The 17,858-nt window shown below is 38.3% G+C and overlaps 1 protein-coding gene across 6 annotated transcripts in view; it reads right to left on the bottom strand.

Annotated features, from left to right (window-relative positions):
- IL1RAP (interleukin 1 receptor accessory protein) overlaps positions 1–17,858 on the bottom strand; it is a 127,962-nt gene that overhangs the window by 34,746 nt on the left and 75,358 nt on the right. For all 6 annotated transcript variants that reach the window (XR_005383906.1, XR_005383905.1, XR_005383907.1 and 3 more), the window contains 2 exons: positions 11,483–11,768; positions 7,871–8,057 (listed from right to left, as the gene is read on the bottom strand). Coding sequence is in view for 3 of the 6 variants with exons in the window: in XM_038583694.1 (XP_038439622.1) it covers positions 7,871–8,057; positions 11,483–11,768 (473 nt within the window). In the remaining 3 variants the exon portion in view is untranslated. The remainder of the gene's footprint in view (positions 1–7,870; positions 8,058–11,482; positions 11,769–17,858) is intronic.

The raw sequence follows: 17,858 nt of genomic DNA, 5'->3' as shown, positions 1-17,858 counted from the left end.
TGTCCATGTGGACAGTGCCTAATACTTGGCACATGGTAAACACTCAATACATTTGTGTTGTGTGGTCAGAAATATGAATGAGAGAGAAAGACACAAGGCATGGAGTTGAAAGCTCAAATGGTACTCATGATAACAAGAGGATGACTATAAGGAATGTAAGACATGGGGTGGGGGAGTGGTAGGATGGGTAGGGAAATGGAGTGAGGATACAAAGAGTTTTGAGGTATAACATTAGAAGAGTTAGGAACATCAATTGCCATTTTTGCACCCAAGATTAGGCAGCTATGAAATGCATGATTCTTGTTCACAAAATCTTACAGGAATTCTATCCACCAGTCACTTTCAGTGAATAGACCTGTGTCATCCAATGTTTACTCAACAAATACTTACAAAATCCCTCCCATGGGACAAGTACTGTGTTAGGAGCTGGGCATACAGCAGACAGATAAAACAGAAATGGCCCGAATTCCTACGGAATTTCCCAGTCCAGTCCAATTCACTAAATGATTGAATCAATCCCTAAACACAAAGTATACTGGCTCTGTTTTGTGCTGCATGCTTGTTATTCAAGGGTTAGAAAGAGAGAGTCACTACCCAGTACAGAAGAGAGAAATGCAATTATTATAGTAACAAACATGAGGTCTAATTCAAGTGCTATCAAAATATAGAGTGGGTGACTCATTCAGCCTAAGTCAGCTTCAAGGTTTCACAGATATTTGAACAGGGTTTAAGTTTAAAGGATGTAACTTAACTCCTCAGAAGCCCTGAAACTATATGTAAAATGCTGTGTGTATATACATACATACATCTATATAATTAAGTGTATATGGCTCAGAAAGAAAATATGATATATACTTCCTTTATTTTTTTAAAGATTTTATTTATTTATCATGAGACACAGAGAGAGAGAGAGAGAGAGGTAGAGACACAGGCAGAGGGAGAAGCAGGCTCCATGCAGGGAGCCCAATGCGGGACCTGATCCCAGGACTCCAGGATCACGGCCTGGGCCAAAGGCGGGCACTAAACCGCTGAGCTACCTGGAGAGCCCCACATACTTCCTTAATACCAAAAGGTTAAGAATCACTACATAGGGACTACAGAGATAGGAAAGAGATAATCAAACTAAGATGTCGGATCAGATTGAAACAAGCACTCACCTTAATATTAAGTTTATTACCTAGACCTTGGACGAACTTAACAATATGTGCCATGCCAACCAGAAGGCCGAGGCTGGCGCTCTTTCAGAAATGTGCTTTCCTGAGAGCCCTTTGTCAGAAAAAGCCAAGGTTTCTCAATTTTCTGAGCGATGTATAAACAATATCTGGCCACTTCTGATTAACCTCACACTGAAAATCAGAGGTGGAGATAACATTCCAATTTTAATGATCACACTGAGTACAAGGAAAACCAGCTTTTTGCAAGGTGAGATCCAGAATGGTATCTATCCTGCTAAATAGCAGTTGACAGAATTTCAACAGCTGCTATAAAGGTAATTTCCAAAACATCCACTAAAGTGGTTCCTCTGATCCTCAGTAAGGAGAAAAGTTGCCTTTGTTTTACAAGTGTCTTTAGAGAAAAATATTCAAATATCCAATTAAAACAATGAGGACAAGGAATGATCCAGTAGCATGAAAGTTAGGATGGCCTGCCATATTTTAAGCTTTGGTCTCTGAGTAAATCCAATAAAAATAGTAACAACGACGGGATCACACTTACCTGTGTCTTTATACCTATGTATTCGGAAGTCACTATGTGAATAAGCAGGCAGCCTTCAAATTGAACATGTGTTGTGTTCCAGAAGTTCTTTTATAAGCTGGCTATTTGAAATTCAGTCAATCACTTTCGAACCATGTTTGGTTTTCCAGGCTAGTAACAAAACCTGGCTCATTGACAAACATTTAGTGAACATCAATTTAACTCACAGGATTGTTGAATTAGAGAACTATGAATTCTGGGCCCAGACCGAAGAACACCCTGCCACACAGAGGAGAGCAGGAAAGAAGACATGTAGAGAAGAAAAATTCAATCCTGCCCTATTTCCCCTGCAACTCTGAAAGAGAAACTTCTGTTTTTCTGTTCCCATCAATCCCAGTTTTCTGAGCCCCCTCTGATTTACCGAGTGCTCTATCCACAGGTTTCCTTATGGTCCACGGTCTCCCTTGTGACCTAATTTGTGCGCAAAGATGCCTCTGCCCTTTAAAGCACCTCACGTTCCAGAAATAAGAAGGACTGGAGGACCCTCTCTGTGCCATTTCTGGAGAGTTTAAGCTTTGGAATCTAACAAAAGTGGCTTGAAATCCCAGATTCTCCCATCATTGGCTGATTGTTTCCAGTAAACTATACAAAATAATGTAAAACTAGTCTCTTGACATAAATAGCATAGGGTTAAATCTTGGATCCCAACTCTGGGACCAACTCTGGCAAAATCTCTCAACTGCTCTGTATTTGGGCTTTCTTAATGATAAAATGGAGAAAATAATACAGCCTACTTCATGTTGAGAGTATTAAAATAATCAAACATTTGGAAGAATTCTTGTGCTCAGTAAATGTCAGCTATTATTGTTTACCTCTCTGAGCCTCTGGTTCCTAATGATATTGACCCTGAAGGATTGTGGTGAGTATTACATACAACATATAAAGTACCCAGTACAATGTATTTTACTACAAAAATGCAAGAAATGTTAGTTTCCTCTTCCTTCATTCAATTCATAAGTTTTCGCTTTCCGACAACAGGAAAACAAATTTGCTGGAACTGATTAATGTGTCTTAACTCTCACAGTTATTACTAAAAGAGACTACTTTCCCAATGTTAAGGTAGGGAAATCAGATGATAACAACTGAAGGAGAACTATTGTAGGAGGGCCAAGATACCCAGGCAGATGCAGGGGGTGAGTGCAGAAGGTAGGGAATAGAAAGCACTGTCAGCATTGCGATACAGTGAAGAACCCCTGCCAAGAACCCTGATTTTGTTCCCAAGATTGCAGAACTCTCCGGATTAAAGGGATCAGTCGATTACTCAATGATGGAGAAATAAAAAGCAGCATAGCACACATCATCAATAGCAACCTCTTCATAATCAAAATAGGAAGGATGTCTGATTATTAGTTGTCCTTTTTAGTCACCTGCACATTGTTGGGTATCCACCATGGCAATGGTTTCACTGCTATGACTTTTTTCCTTGATCTTCTTTCTAGGCTTCTTGCCTTCATTCACCCCATGAACATTCTCTCTAGATTTTGACCTTAGCCCTTTTCCTTTATCATTTTATTCTATCTTCTTTTTTTCTTTCTTTTTTCTTTTTTTCTCTATCTTCTTCTTAAGGGATTCAACTGTCAGATAGATGCATCTGACTCTGTGTCTCCAGCTTTGATTTTTTTTTCTAAGCTTCAGACCCATACACATGAGGCCATGATCTACAGGTCACTGCTACCTAGCTATCTCACAGACACTCCTAACACCATATGATATTATCTAAATCCATTACATGCCCCCAAACCTGTTCCTTCTCTGCTGTTTCATATCTTGGTTAATAGCACCAACATTCATCCAATCAGGAAAACCAAAAATCCGGAAATCATTGAAGATATAGAGATGGGTATGCCATAACTTCACCCTCAAGAAGTAGTCAATCTCATAGGGTACATGCATGTGAGATTTTCCCCTGTTCTTAGAACCAACAATTAACTCTCTTTGGCCCTCTTGTAGAACTAAGAATTCTACTTTTTGATAAGAATGAGAATTCATATTTATAAACTTGTCTAATCTTTTGGGAACCATGGAGGGTAGGACATATATCTCATTCATCACTGTGTTCCCCTAACCCCCCTGACATATATGGCATTGAATACAACTGATCTTCAGCAGCTGTTGAATGTATACATGGATAACTGTATACATAAAACAATATCCTAAAACAATAAAGGATGTGAAAAGTGGCATAAAAAATAAAGGATGTGAAAAGAGATAGGCATAAATAAGTAGCTGTGGGATTATAGGAAAAGATTTAGGAAAAGATTATTTGTAGCTGGACAGATGGTAGACTAAAGATGGTAGTTCTACAGAAAGAAGAGGGGCATTCCAGGTAGGTAATGTATCAAGAAAAAAGGAAGGAAAATTACAGAATATTTAAGGAAATCAAATTATTATTTTTTCAAACCATTGAATGTTCAAAGTATAGAAAAACTGAACAAGGTGAGAGATGAGAACTCAATAGCAGGTAAATAGAAAAATATATTTTTTAAATTGGAAAATACATTACACTTATTGATGTTAAAATTATTCTTTTAATCATTTTTTTTTTGCTTTTTACTATGGAACATTACAATCAAAGAATATACAATGATCATCTGTACCTGTACCTAGCCTCAAAAGTATAAATTCAGGCTATGTCTAGTTTCATCTACACCCACTCATTGTACCCCAAGATTATTGCGAAGCAAATCATAAATATTATAGAAACTCACTTGTAAATATTTCTACGTGTATCTCCAATGACAAGTATATCTATTGTACTGTTATCACAATTTAAAAAGTAATAATAACTCATTGTATTACCAATATTCTGTGTTCAGAGTTCCTTGATTTTCTCATAACTTGTTTTATAGTTTGAATAAAACACAATCTAATTAAGGTCCATATATTGCAACTTGTTCTATATCTTAAATCAGTCTCTCTCTCTCTCTCTCTCTCATTCTCTTTATCTCCTCCTTCCCTCCCTTTTTCTTAGTCATTTTATGTAATCCTTCCCTCCCTTTTTCTTAGTCATTTTATTATTACATATGACATATACAAAAAACATTCAAATGTATACACGAGTTCACATATTATAAAGCAGATACCTTCATAAGCACCTTCAGGTCCAGGAATAGCACATTACTAGCCACCCCTGAAGGCTTCTGCATGGCCCATGTCAGTTAAGCTCTTTCACTACCCCCTTCAAAGTAGCCACTATCTATACTTTCACAGTAAAATCAATTTCTTACTTTGATTTATGATCTTATCGCCTACATGTGCATCCTTAGACACCATAGTCTCATGCATTGTTTAAATGCGTCTTACATGTTTCTCTTAATTTACACATTCCCACATCATGTCTTTCTTTTTCCTGTAATTTACCTGTTGAATAACCCAGTACATTTGGCCTATAGAATTTTCCAGTCTGGATTTTGCCGACTGCAAACTCATGGTATAGATCAATACATTCCTCTGTTCTCTATATACCCTGCAAAATGGCAGCAGGATCCAAAGGTTTTATCAGACTCAGGTTTAATTCATTTGGCACAATTATAAGTGATATTTTATTCTTTCATAAGAAGGACTATGTCTAGCTCTTTCCTTTCTTATGATGGTACAGATATTGGTGCTCCATGCTTAGATTTATTAATTCATTAAGGGCTGCAAAACGATTATATACTTTTATAAAAACACACTTCTCCACACTATTTCATTACCCAGTGCACATTTCTTATAGGAGAGACAGACTAAATATTTGATTTTTCCCCATTACCAGTTTTCAAGATAACAAATTGATTTCCTATCATCCACCAAATGTGACCAATTACTCTGAAATATCACTATGAACTTACGGATTTAAATTTCATTCATAAAATTCGACCCATAGTGATTAACAGCCTTACTGAAGTTCAAATTGTTCTGTTATTGGCCAATGGAAAACTCCAAAGTTGGCTCCTAAGTCATTTCATTAAAGACAAACTGTTGGATGCGAACATTTTAAACTATGATTATGAATTGCCTATTTCTTCTTTTAAATCTGTCAACTTTTGCTTCATGAATTTGGACACATTGCTGTCAGGCACGTATACTTGTACTATTTTTATGACTTCTTGATGAATTGGCCCTTTTAAAAAGTCCTCTTTATCACTGGTAATACTCACTGTCTACAGTCTACTTTATGTATTACTAGTATAGCCATTGTAACCTTCTTATTTTTATTCATCGTTTATTTTCTAATTCAAATTCTTTCCCTCTTCCACTTTCCTTCATCTTCAGGCATTATTTATCATATTCATTGGCTGTTCTGTCCCTCTTAGCTTGAGCTTCCTTTCTGAAGTGATTTGTTTCCTTCTTTCCAACTTTCTAATCTCTGGACTTTCTTTTATTTTTTAAAGATTTATTTATTTATTTATTTATTTATTTATTTATTTATTTATTATTCATTCGTTCATTCATTCATTCATTCATTCATTCATTCATTCATAAGAGACACAGAGAGAGAGGCAGAGACAGGCAGAGGGAGAAGCAGCCTCCCTGCAGGGAGCCCAATGTGGGACTCCAACCCAGGACCCCAGGATCACTCTGTGAGCCAAAGGCAGATGCTCAACCACTGAGCCACCCAGGCATCCCTAATTTCTGGATTTTTTGAATTCTTATTTATCTATGTTATTCTTTCTCATCTCATTTCATAATATCTCTTAGCTCATTTTTGAAATAGTAAGTCACATTATGTCCTTCTGCATGCTTTTTCTTTTTTGGAAGAAATGTGATTCTGCTTATTTTCCTTTTTCTTATAAAGTTGAATGGGTTTTTACAATTGTTCTTTTTTTTTTTTTTAGATTTTATTTTTCTTTATTTAAAGTGAGAGAGCACCTGAAGCAGGGGAGGGGCAGAGGGAGAATGCCAAGCAGGTTCTGCACTGAGCATGGAGCCTGACCTGGGGCTCGATCTCATGACCCAGAGATCATGACCTGAGCCAAAATCAAGAGTTGGACTCTTAACTAACTGAGCCCCCAGGTGCCCCTAACCGTGTTTATTTTTTGTTGTTCATTTTTAGGTAAAACTCTTTTTCTGAGCTTTAGAATTTGGCAGGGTTTTCTAACTTCACAGAGATCCCTCTTCCAAATTTCGGAGCCTATTCTGCTCTTCCATGTTTAGCTGCTCCTTCTCTTTCCTTCCTCTATATTGTCCTGATCCTGTTTACTTTCGATCACACTCCTAGCCACTTGTTCTCAGTTGGGTGGCATTTTTTCAGAGTTCTGAGGCATTAGAACAATCTCAGGCCCTTCAGAATTTCTTACTATGGGCCTCTTGGACTCACCCTCTATTAGAGAGCAAAACTTTCCCTGATTTCAGCTGCTGTTCTCACATTGGCCCACCATACTTTACAGTGAATACCACTGGTTCCTTATTTTCTAGTCTGCCAGAGACCACATTACTTCCATCTGCCTCCTTTCCTACATGCTGGTTCTATATGTGGTTTGTTTTGCTCACTTCGTTGAAAGTGATTCTTGTGGGCAATTCATCACTGAGTTTTGCTCCACATGTTGTCCAGGAATTTTAGCTTTGGCATAAGTGGATTTTTGAGGATATTAAAAAACAAGGCTGCTGCCACAGGTGCCACCTCCCAACACTTTTTGATTAAACACTTTCCAAAGTCCCTCAGATGTGGAAGAGACCACAGACAGACCAAGCCCACAAATGAAAATAAATACAAGAACACATACAAATAACAGAATCCAGTGTTGACTAATCCAGGGGTTGATATTCACCAGACAAGTGAGCACCTTCTGACCTGCTCAGCAGTGAGTAGAAGTGCACAAGCATTTCTCAAGTGGTATCTCATAGGAAGTTAATAGAAATGTGGTAGTTCTAGTTGTCCAGGGAATATAATTTAGGAAATGGTGAAGTGAGGGAAAGTATCCTCTACCACTTCCTTTAAAATGGCCCAAAAATAAATAAATAAATAAATAAATAAATAAATAAATAAATCACAAAGTGAAGAAATGGAAAAAGTATTGCATAAAGTTATTAATGAAGAAATAAAAAATCTGACCAGAAAAATCTGTTTCAACATTAACTCAACAAAGAAATGTTGCCATTTTAGAGATAATAAGATGCTCTTGAGTTTCCTTACCATGTACCAAGTGATAGTTGGTTTGACAGTGGGAGGAAAGAATCCATCTACATTTGGACATGTGATCTTCTGAACACCGTACTCTATATACAGTCTATGCAGTGGGAGTTTCATGGAGGAATTGAAGCAGCTGTCTTTCTGAACCACTTCCAGAGGAAATGCAACTTTGCTGCAATATGTAGTGTTCCTGAAAAGAGAAATATGCAATAAGTGGGCAATCTCCTTTGCATTTGATGTGATGCAGCCATCATAATAAAATGAGCTAAGTGAAATAATGTTATGTATTGAGACTTCATTTACACATCAGTTCACATAAGAATTAAATGTGTTATGGAAGTATCTCCTATACCAATTTGATATTACAAAATAAAAACAGACACAATAAACTACTCTTTATATGCGAAAATATTCACATTTTAGGATGACTGGGGAATTGTATTTACGTTTGAATGTCCACGCAGGTCCTTTCCTTTAGTCTGCCTGGGGAGGAGAGGGGCTTTTCCACTCCCATTACTCCACCTTTCACACAGAGCCTTTCGAGGTCATCCTCTACGCGCCCATTTCTAAATTAGGCCTCCCATTCTCTGAGCACCTCGGACATTTCCTTGATTGAATTTATCATACTTCAAACAGGGGCATGACCATGTGTGCTTTCTATTGTTCCTTGCTTGTAGTACAGTGTCTAAACTGTCAGTAGGCACTGAATAAATGTGTCTTAAATGAATGGAATGGATATAAAATATGTGTCTACATATAGAAAAACAATAAAGGAAATACAGATAATAAAATTAACTGATTTCTTAAGGTGATGGGTAAATGGGTCATTCACTGTCCACCCTTTTTTTTAATTTCTATTTAAGAGGCTAAACATATATTAATTACTCATTAACTAATTAATTGAGACTAAATACAATGAAGTGTGTGTGTGTGGGGGTAGCATTTCCCTCCACAAGATGGGAAGAGGGGATATTTAAAGATGGCTTATGACAATGGTAATAAGATGAGAAGGGAGAATGACAGCCATAATCATTCCCTAAAAGTAGCAAAAGGTCTACCAGGTGGAAGCAGTATTCTACAGGTGGCAATTATATAGGGGGTAATTTTCAGCTTCAGGAGATATATTCTCTGTCTTAAAAAAATAATGAAAGTCAGTGGCACTGACTTTCCCAGCTTCAAAAGTAAAATCTTGGTATTATTTTAAGTGAAGTATTGAGGGAAGAATACAAGTGATACAATTTGGGAGGCAGAAACTTAGTTTAAGGCCTCTAAAGACATCAGGCCTTTGATTTTACACAGTTCAGTTTAAGGCCATGCTCCACTTAGGAATTGCCTCAGGGCAATGGGAAACTCCTGGTGGCCCCATGAGAGAAGTTCACTTCTGGATTTTCTTTAGGGACAAAGAAGATAGGCAGACAGGGACACTGAAGAGATGGCCATCTGGAAATTGACAAACAGCATTAAAGGAATACTCAGGCCTTCACAGCCATGCTGCTCCTGGAACGTAAAAGAAGGTTAGAAAAGTTTGAGGAAGAGCTCTAGACAAGTAGGAAACAGAAGTAGAGATGAAACATTGAAATGCAGAGAACAAGATCATCCGGAAACCTACTGGTGACCCCTTCCCAGCTATTTCCTGTTGTTCACCTGTTGAATGTTAACAGATTAACAACTGCCAAAGATGAAAAGGAGCTCAAGGAGCATTTAGACTGATTTTCTCACTGGGTGGATACAGGTGCCAAAGCTCTCAGACATAGACCAACATGCCTAAGGTCACCAGCTGAGTAGTGTCAGGGCTGGGATGATGGCCTAGTTTCCGTGTCTAATCATTCAATGTCCTTTCTACTATAATCTGCCCTAACCTTTCCTACAAAGCTGTCTTGGGACATAAATAGTGGACAAGGCTCTTTGGAAGCCTAACATTAGTCTAGCATCTACTCCAATAAAACTAAAGAGTCAGGTGAAAACCTCAAAAGGGCCTTCAGAGGTTCTGAGGGACTCCCAAGGCCACAATGATGAAAATGCTTTCTGTGACAAAGAGGTCCTTTTTCACTTAATCGTAACATAGCTTAAATGTATCAAAATGTAGGCACATTTCTCCATCAGAGCATAGTTAGTATCCAGAGGAGACATCGGGCATTCAGAAGATGGTATGGGATTATCTAGTATTATGTTATTCTATGCTATTGTATTGTTATATATTCAGCCCCATTGTTTTTTTTTTTCTAAGATTTTATTAATTTATTCATGAGAGACTCAGAGAGAGGCAGAGGGCTTCCTGTGGGGAGCCTGATGTAGGACTAAATCCCAGGATCCCTAGATCATGACCTGAGCCAAAGGCAGATCCTCAACCACTGAGCCACCCGAGTGCCCCCATTCAGCCCTATTGTTATGGGCTGAATTGTGTCCCCCAAATTCATATGTTGAATACCTAACCTTCAGTAATTCAGAATGTGACCATATGGAGATATTCTTGAAAGAGGTAATTGAGGTAAAATGAGTATGGTGGGCCCTAATCCAATATGACTGATGTGCTTATTAGAAGAGGAGATGAGGACAGAGATGAAGCAGGGGAGACCACGTGAAGACATAAAAAGAAGACGGCCATCCACAAACCAAGGAGAAATAAATGAGAACAACTTTGCTGACACTGTGATCTTGGAATTCTAGCTTCCAGAGCTGAGGTAACACAAATTTCTGTTATTTAAGCCACCAGTCTGTGGTATTTTGTTTTAGTAGCCCTAGCAAACCATTGTACCTATTAAATAGTAGGACACTGTATAAAAAAAAAACAAAACCCACAATCCATAAGCTATATTTTTTTTTATGGGAATTTAAAAAAAACAAAGTAAGTCCTGGAAGTTAAAAGGGGACTTTGGGGAAAAAGGAGCCAAAGATCTAAGCCTTGAAATGATTATTCTTCAGAGGGAGCTGTTTTTTTTAAGTTTTTTTTTTCAGAGTAAAAACAATATTAATCTGTGGTAATACAAGACTAAGTAAAGGTATATTATAGAGTAGAATGCAAAATCTGCATGAACTTTCAAGATTAAACCAAGTGGATTTGAAATAAATTTTGCAGGATTAGCGGGATACTTTGGATTATATTCTTAGATTCCCAGTGATAAGGTGTTTATTTGCTTTGTAGGGGAATTTTGGTGAAAAGGTTTGAAAGGTATTGTTCTAAAAACGCTTTAGATATATCCCAAATTCTTTCTTCCGTAAGGCATCCCAAGGCTTTATTCTGTGCCAAGGACTTTGAAAGGTGGTTCTGCTCTCCACCTTGCTCACTGTCTAGGGAAATTCTTGCCTCCAGGTGGGGCAGAAAGGCAGACAGGTTCTAATATGAGAGAAAAGGAACAAATAAACAAGGCTCCACCATTAGATAACCTCGGTATATGTCTGGGTTTGAAAAGGAACCCACTAATAGAAAAGTTCTCAGGAGCACAACCATTTTCTCTGCACACCTCTTTCAGGAAACCTCTGCTAAGCCACTGAGGTAAAGTGTAACTCTTTCTAGATGTTTCCTTCCCTTCCCCAGTTACACAACAGATGCATCATCCAGATAAAAGCCCAGGAACTAAAGGGAAAAGGGAAAGTCACCACCAAGAATCAGGCTACCTTAACATGCAGGTATAGTTGCCCGTGTCATTGAGGAGGGTGGGTCGGAACCAGAGCACATCTTTCTCCTTACTAATGCGGTTGTCAGGGAGGCGGAAGTTAATTGGCTCCTCCAGGTCCCGGTCCTGCCTCGTCCAATACCAGATCAGAGTAAGGCCAGCTGAATGGGCTGTGCTGTAGTTGTATTTCAAGAAGTGTTCAAAGAGTGGGCACTTGATGCGAGCTGGCTCATCTTCAAACACTTGGATCTGCCTCATGGTATCTAGTCCCCAGTCATCGCAGCGTTCTGGAATAATCAAAAAGAAAGAAAAAGCCACGAGTCATCTCATCTTAAAAATCTGCAGGGAACACACCTTTTCAGAACATCCAATCTTTTCCAGGATCTCCCTTGTCTGGTCATGTTCAGTAACCTCTCTGTAATAACCGCATGGAATAGCAACCTGTGCTATGAAGAAATGATTTCTCCATCTTCCTACATCATCTTTTGATTACCTCTTGGGTAATGATTTGATCTGATAGCTTGATCCTATTGTATCCTATACAGCATGGGGAAGAATCTCACCTGAAAGAGAAGTCATGTGCTCTTTCCCTCCTCTGGAAGCAGAGGAGGTTCTAAGGAGAAAATTATAACTGAAAAGACAAGCTTCCAAGATTCTCCATCCTCCCCAGGTCTCCTGATTTGGGGGCTAGATCTGCCCAGGCACAGACATCATCACTGATTCATGAGCAAAACTATGTATGAACTAAATAAAATGAAGTTTGTCACTAAAGTTTATGGCTGTTTGTTAAGGCAACATATTTGTGGCAGCAGATAATTGAGAGAACAACTAAATTTGTGGCTACTTTAATTTTGATAAAAGCAAAGAATTTAAAGCTTTATGACTTGCAGAAGGATGTGTAAGCAATAAATCCCAAGTAAGTAACAGTTTTCTGAGAAATTTAACAGACTGGCTTTTCCAAGACTCAACAAATTGCTATTATTTATAATTGCTCTGCTTTTATTTAGAAACACGTTTTATTTTATTTATTTATTTGTTTGTTTGTTTATTTATTTATTTAGAAACACATTTTAAAATCCAATACGCAAAGAAAGAATTGGGAAGATAAGATGTTGTTCACACCAATACAAACATGATAGCAATTTTTTAAATAAAACATCTATCTTACCAGCTTCTTCAAATACATTTTCATTAAAGCTACAAAGTTGCAGAATCAGCTCATTCAGTTTGTAGGAAATTACAACCACAGTTTTTCAGATACATATGTCAGACTGAATATATGCAACCATTTTCACTCCTTTCTGAAACTCCACTAAAACTAAAATAATTTTTCAAGACATAACCCCAAGTAACAGCAAGAACAGGTGAGAAGACAGTGACAACATCAAAATTGACAAGCTGTAATGAGCTCAGCCCATTCAAACAGATAAATCCTAAACCAGCAGGTGAAAGATAGCTAGAGAACACCAATGTGCAATTCAGAGTACTGGGAAGACCCAGAAAGAACTGCCAGCCCCAAGATGAGGAATCACTAGTGCTATTCACCCAATATCTCCGGGTTCTCTTCCCAGGCAGAGCGTAAGAATGTACTCTTCTGCTCCTCAGAAGGAGAGGCCATGTGACTGACTTTGGCCAATAGGTTCTAGTGAGTGTCACGTGTTGATTATTTTAAGAGCTAGAGCATATTTTATCACACTCCTTTTTCTTCTGCCCTGGCAAATACAAAAGCACAAAGACTATGCCTCCTACAGCAATAGAAAAAACAAAAAACAAAAAAACAGAAGAGAACCATCAATTAAATAAGTCAATGAAAATAGACTTACACCACAAAAATGTTTTCTAAAATTGTGGAAAAGGGCAAGATCCTAAAAACTATAAGGCAGTACGAAAGGAGACACAAAAAATGATCACATACAAAAGATAGGAATCGGAATGGTTCTGGAAGTTGCCAAAACAAGACCAGAAACTAGCAGATAATGAAGCAATGTAGGTGAAGGGAATGATTTCCAACCTTGAAGCTAAACCCATGGAAACAATCAAGTGTGAAGGTGGCATCCTCAGACACATTAAGACTCAGTAATTTTCCTTCCCACATGCTCTTCATCAGGAGGCTTCTGAGGGATTTGTTGTTACAAAAATGAGAGGAAAAAAAAGCAAACTACAGGATCAAGGAAGAGAGGATCTAATTCAAGAGAGAGGGCAAGGAAATCCCCAGAATAACAATGAAGGAGATCCCAGGCTAACAGCTCTGCAGCAGGGTTTGGCGGTGAACCAGTGTAAGTAGAAGGGAATGGAAATCTCCAATTAAAAAAAATAATAATTGTAACTAATAAATTATCTGGTGAAATTAGCACTGTGGATAATTATGCTAAAAAGCAATTGTAAAGTACAAAAACACTTACCCAAAGATCCAAATCAAAGTAAGCATCTGAAGGCAAGGCAATTAATAACTTCCAAAAATAAGGAAGTAAACATAATCATAATTCATTAATATGTGAAGGCATATTAATTAATTGATTATTGATTCAACAAAATACTGTAACATTAGTATGTAGAGAGCAACAGATAGGGAAAGGCAAGGGGATGGCCATGTAAGACAGAAAAAGTCTCATTTACTAGAATTAAAAAGTAAACAAAATAATGCCCAGGGTTGACTAAATGAAAAATAACAATATACACAAATTGATTAGCAAAATATAGATAGGAAATGCCAGAAGAAATAAATAAAATACTTAAAAGTGGTGGCTCCTGAAGATGAGAGCTAATAGGTGTGACCAAAGTTCAGGCAGAAAGAATTATCTTTGTATATGCCTTTTAGTATATTGGTGTTAAAAAAAAAATCTCTGTGAATGATCTGCTGTGAATATCATTAAAATAATAATTAGGGAGAGAAAAAGGAAGGTAGGAAAGGAAGGGGGGCACATCTGGCACGCAACACAATTGGCAAAGCCATTCTCAGTGTTTAACCATCCTAATTGTATTTACTTTCTGTTAGAAAAAAAAGTCTCCATTTCATTTTTTAATTCCAAAATTTGTATCAATATGCTTTGGCATGACGGTCATTTCACTTTTGAATTATAATGTGATTGCCTAAAAGAAAAGGAAAACAAGAGGCATTTGGGCAGCTGAGGTGTCTGCAACTTCACCATTTTGTTGGTTATCTGAATCAAAGATGCTACCGCCTTCTGCATTGCATAAAAATATTCTTCTTGCTGTTCCTAAAGGTGCCTCTCTCATGAGCTCTGCACTGTTTGTCCAAATTTGGATGATGGTCAAGGTAAGGCAATTAAATGAAAATGATCCTTCTCCCTGCAGCCCTATTCTCTAATATATCTCAATTTGGATCGCCCCAACTTGGGCCAGGCGACAGCAGTGTCACGCCATGGTTCTCTTAACAGGAACACTGGTAAACTGAAGAGAAAGAGGAAGCCCTTCTGTGGGTTAATGGTACTTTGATTAAAGGAGACTTCCTGACACCAATATTACAAATTGTCACTTTGTTTGGTCCCTGGAGGTCTTTACAGTCCTGGGAATGATTCATAGTAAGAGAGATGATAAGTGACAGGTCAATTTTTCTTGTGTAAAAGTAGGAGAACGCACAGTTGAAAAGGGGGATGAACAGAGAGCCAGTGTGACATCTCAACCACAAGCTAGTGTGACATCTCACCAATTTAGGAAGGATGAAATGGAACTTTGGTGACCACGAGGGCAGGTGTGGCTGAGACTGGCTAAGCGTCCATGAACCCTGGTCTCCCTTGGCCCATGTGGAGACTGCATACACATCCTTAGCAACTGAACTGGGCCATTTGATTTGGTTCTGGCCAATGAATGAGGCCAGAAATGGTTTAATGTGAAGCACCCAGCATAATCTCTGAGCTTTCTCCTGGCCTTGCATGGAGACCCTGAGGGCCAGAAAAGCTTGAATAGGGTAGCCTCACAAGAGGAAAGGAGCCTGGATCCCTGCCACCACTTGGAGCAGGTTAAGTGAAAAATCAACTTCTCTGGTGTTAAATCACTGAGATTTGGGGGACACATCGTTATAGTAACTAGCATTTCCAATCTTGACTATTAAAAGAAGGTAGAATTTTCTTTTCATAACATAACTCGATAGACCAAGCACAGACACATTTTAAAATAGCATTTGTTAAACGCCCTTACATACTCAAGATTAAATACAGATCAATTACCAGGATTTTTGGCTGATTCCTGAGACTTAACATCATTTCAATAAATTTAAATGCAATTCATCTTAAAATGAAAAAGAAATCATTACACCTGCGAGGTATCTCCCTTACAGCATGTTCCATGGGCCAAATAAACATATGTATAAAGTGAACCAGCCTCTTCTACAATAGGGCTTGAAAACACACATACCAATATTCCTAAACATTAGCCAGAAAAGGTATTATTATTATTATTATTATTATTATTATTTTTAAGTTTTTTCTTTGGGGTATTTGCCCATTTGAAATTTGTTTCTGTGAGTTTTTAAGTCTCCCTCGCCAGCCACCTGAGGGTGTTTTGTCAGAGCTTTTTAAATTAGTCAATGAACAAATAAAAATAAAATCTATGGCAACAGGCTGGAGTGTCATGTAATACCAAATTAATTATATGATTCACCACAGGCCTCAGCCGAAGAAAAGACTGGGGAAAAGGCTGTTATGCAAATAGATTTGTCTCTAATAACAGCAAAGGGAATTCAGCAAATTATTGGCACAGGGAATTACCTTTTTGTTTGGAGTGTCCCTTCTTATCCAGTTTACTCCACAGTGGAAGTCCTCTCTAAATTGGCCCCTCTACATGCGGAGCCACAAAATCATCATTTCCCTCAGCCAAAGGATTTCTTAAGGCTGAGGCTTGGTGGTACAGAGGACTAATGGAATGTGCACAGCCTCCCAAAGCCAAGTCACTGGAAAATCCAACCCACGCTCCTGACAGCAATTAGCATTTATATAGCAGGGTATACATTTTAACTAATTAATCTCACAACACCCTCTTGGGCTTTCATGCCCATTCCCACATTACATGCCAGGAAACGGAGACAGAGAGATTAATTGACTTACTTTTGCCTGAGTGGTAGCACAAATAAAAGCTGCCTGAACATAGATCTAGGATGCTTGTCCCAAATCTACGCTCATACATTCAAAGCAAGATATTTCCCACAGGAAAGCTATTCGTATATTTGTATGTATTAAATATTCATTCAGAACCTGCCGTGAGCAAGGCACTGTGCCCGGTGCTGGGATAGAGAGACATGGAGACATAAAAACTCAGGGAGCTCAGGTATAGAAAAGAAAGAGGAAAAAGATTTAAATATTGGAAGACCTGAGGCAGAATTACGTCCCATATGTAACTATATGCCACGGACCCCTTATTTGACGTATCACCTTGGACAAAATGCTTCTCCTCTCAGACTCAGTTTCTGCATGTATGACATGCCTGCCTTAGAGTGTTGAATGAGGATTAAAGGGCCCAGTAGAATGAAAGGAGCTCAGTACATATTAGGCTAAGATTGCATAATAAATCTGAATAGGTCCTTGCTTGTCAAGAAGTTGACAATCTTGAAAAAAAACAAAGACTAAGTGAAAATACCTGGTGGAATGAATCAACTATTATAATAAGCTTCTAAGTACGAGCATAGCAGTTATATGATTATATTACATTGCATTAGGTAGGGATGGAAATGGTAGTCCTGAGATCAGATTGTGATCAAAGCAATGCTTTTTTATCCTCAACTGTAACTCATTGCATTTTAAAAACTGCCCCATCAGTACATTCTAAGTAATCTTATCTAGGTCTGAGGGCAAAGGCTAAGTAGAATGGAAAGGCTGGTTTTATAATCCATTCTTATAGTTTTTGCTTAATGTTGTTTTTCTAGTGGTATGCGTGGCTTCCCAGGAAACGTCAGCCTGGGACAGTGATCCAGGGAGAATCCAAGGTGTGAGCAATGTTGAATGACCAGCATGATGACAAAGAGTAAGTCAACAAGGTAAGTGTGGGCAAGTATCTGAGGCAAGATCTAGGAGTGCCAGACCCTGAAACATTAGCAGGAACCCCGATAGAAGAGGCATGTGGCACCGAGCACAGAGCATTACCGTGGAGGATAACAGAGGTGATCAAAGGCGGGCTTTGATACCTTATGGCTTTGTTGATTCATTTAAAAACTACAGATTGAGTACCCTGCCATGTGGCAAGTGCTAAAGTAGATGCTCAGAATATGCTAGTGAACAAAGCACAGGTCTCGTGGAGCTCACCTTCTAACACAGGAAGGCTGACAATAAATAGCTAACACAGCAAGTAAATAGATAGTATACCAGAAGATAAGTCAATGGAACAAAGAAGCACATAAAACACGGTAAGAGGGATCAGGAATGAGG

This window comes from Canis lupus, chromosome 34 (genome assembly GCF_011100685.1).
Source record: "Canis lupus familiaris isolate Mischka breed German Shepherd chromosome 34, alternate assembly UU_Cfam_GSD_1.0, whole genome shotgun sequence".
Taxonomy (NCBI): domain Eukaryota; kingdom Metazoa; phylum Chordata; class Mammalia; order Carnivora; family Canidae; genus Canis; species Canis lupus.
The sequence above is the reverse complement of the archived record's forward strand: the minus strand, read 5'-3'. Positions and strand labels throughout refer to the sequence as shown.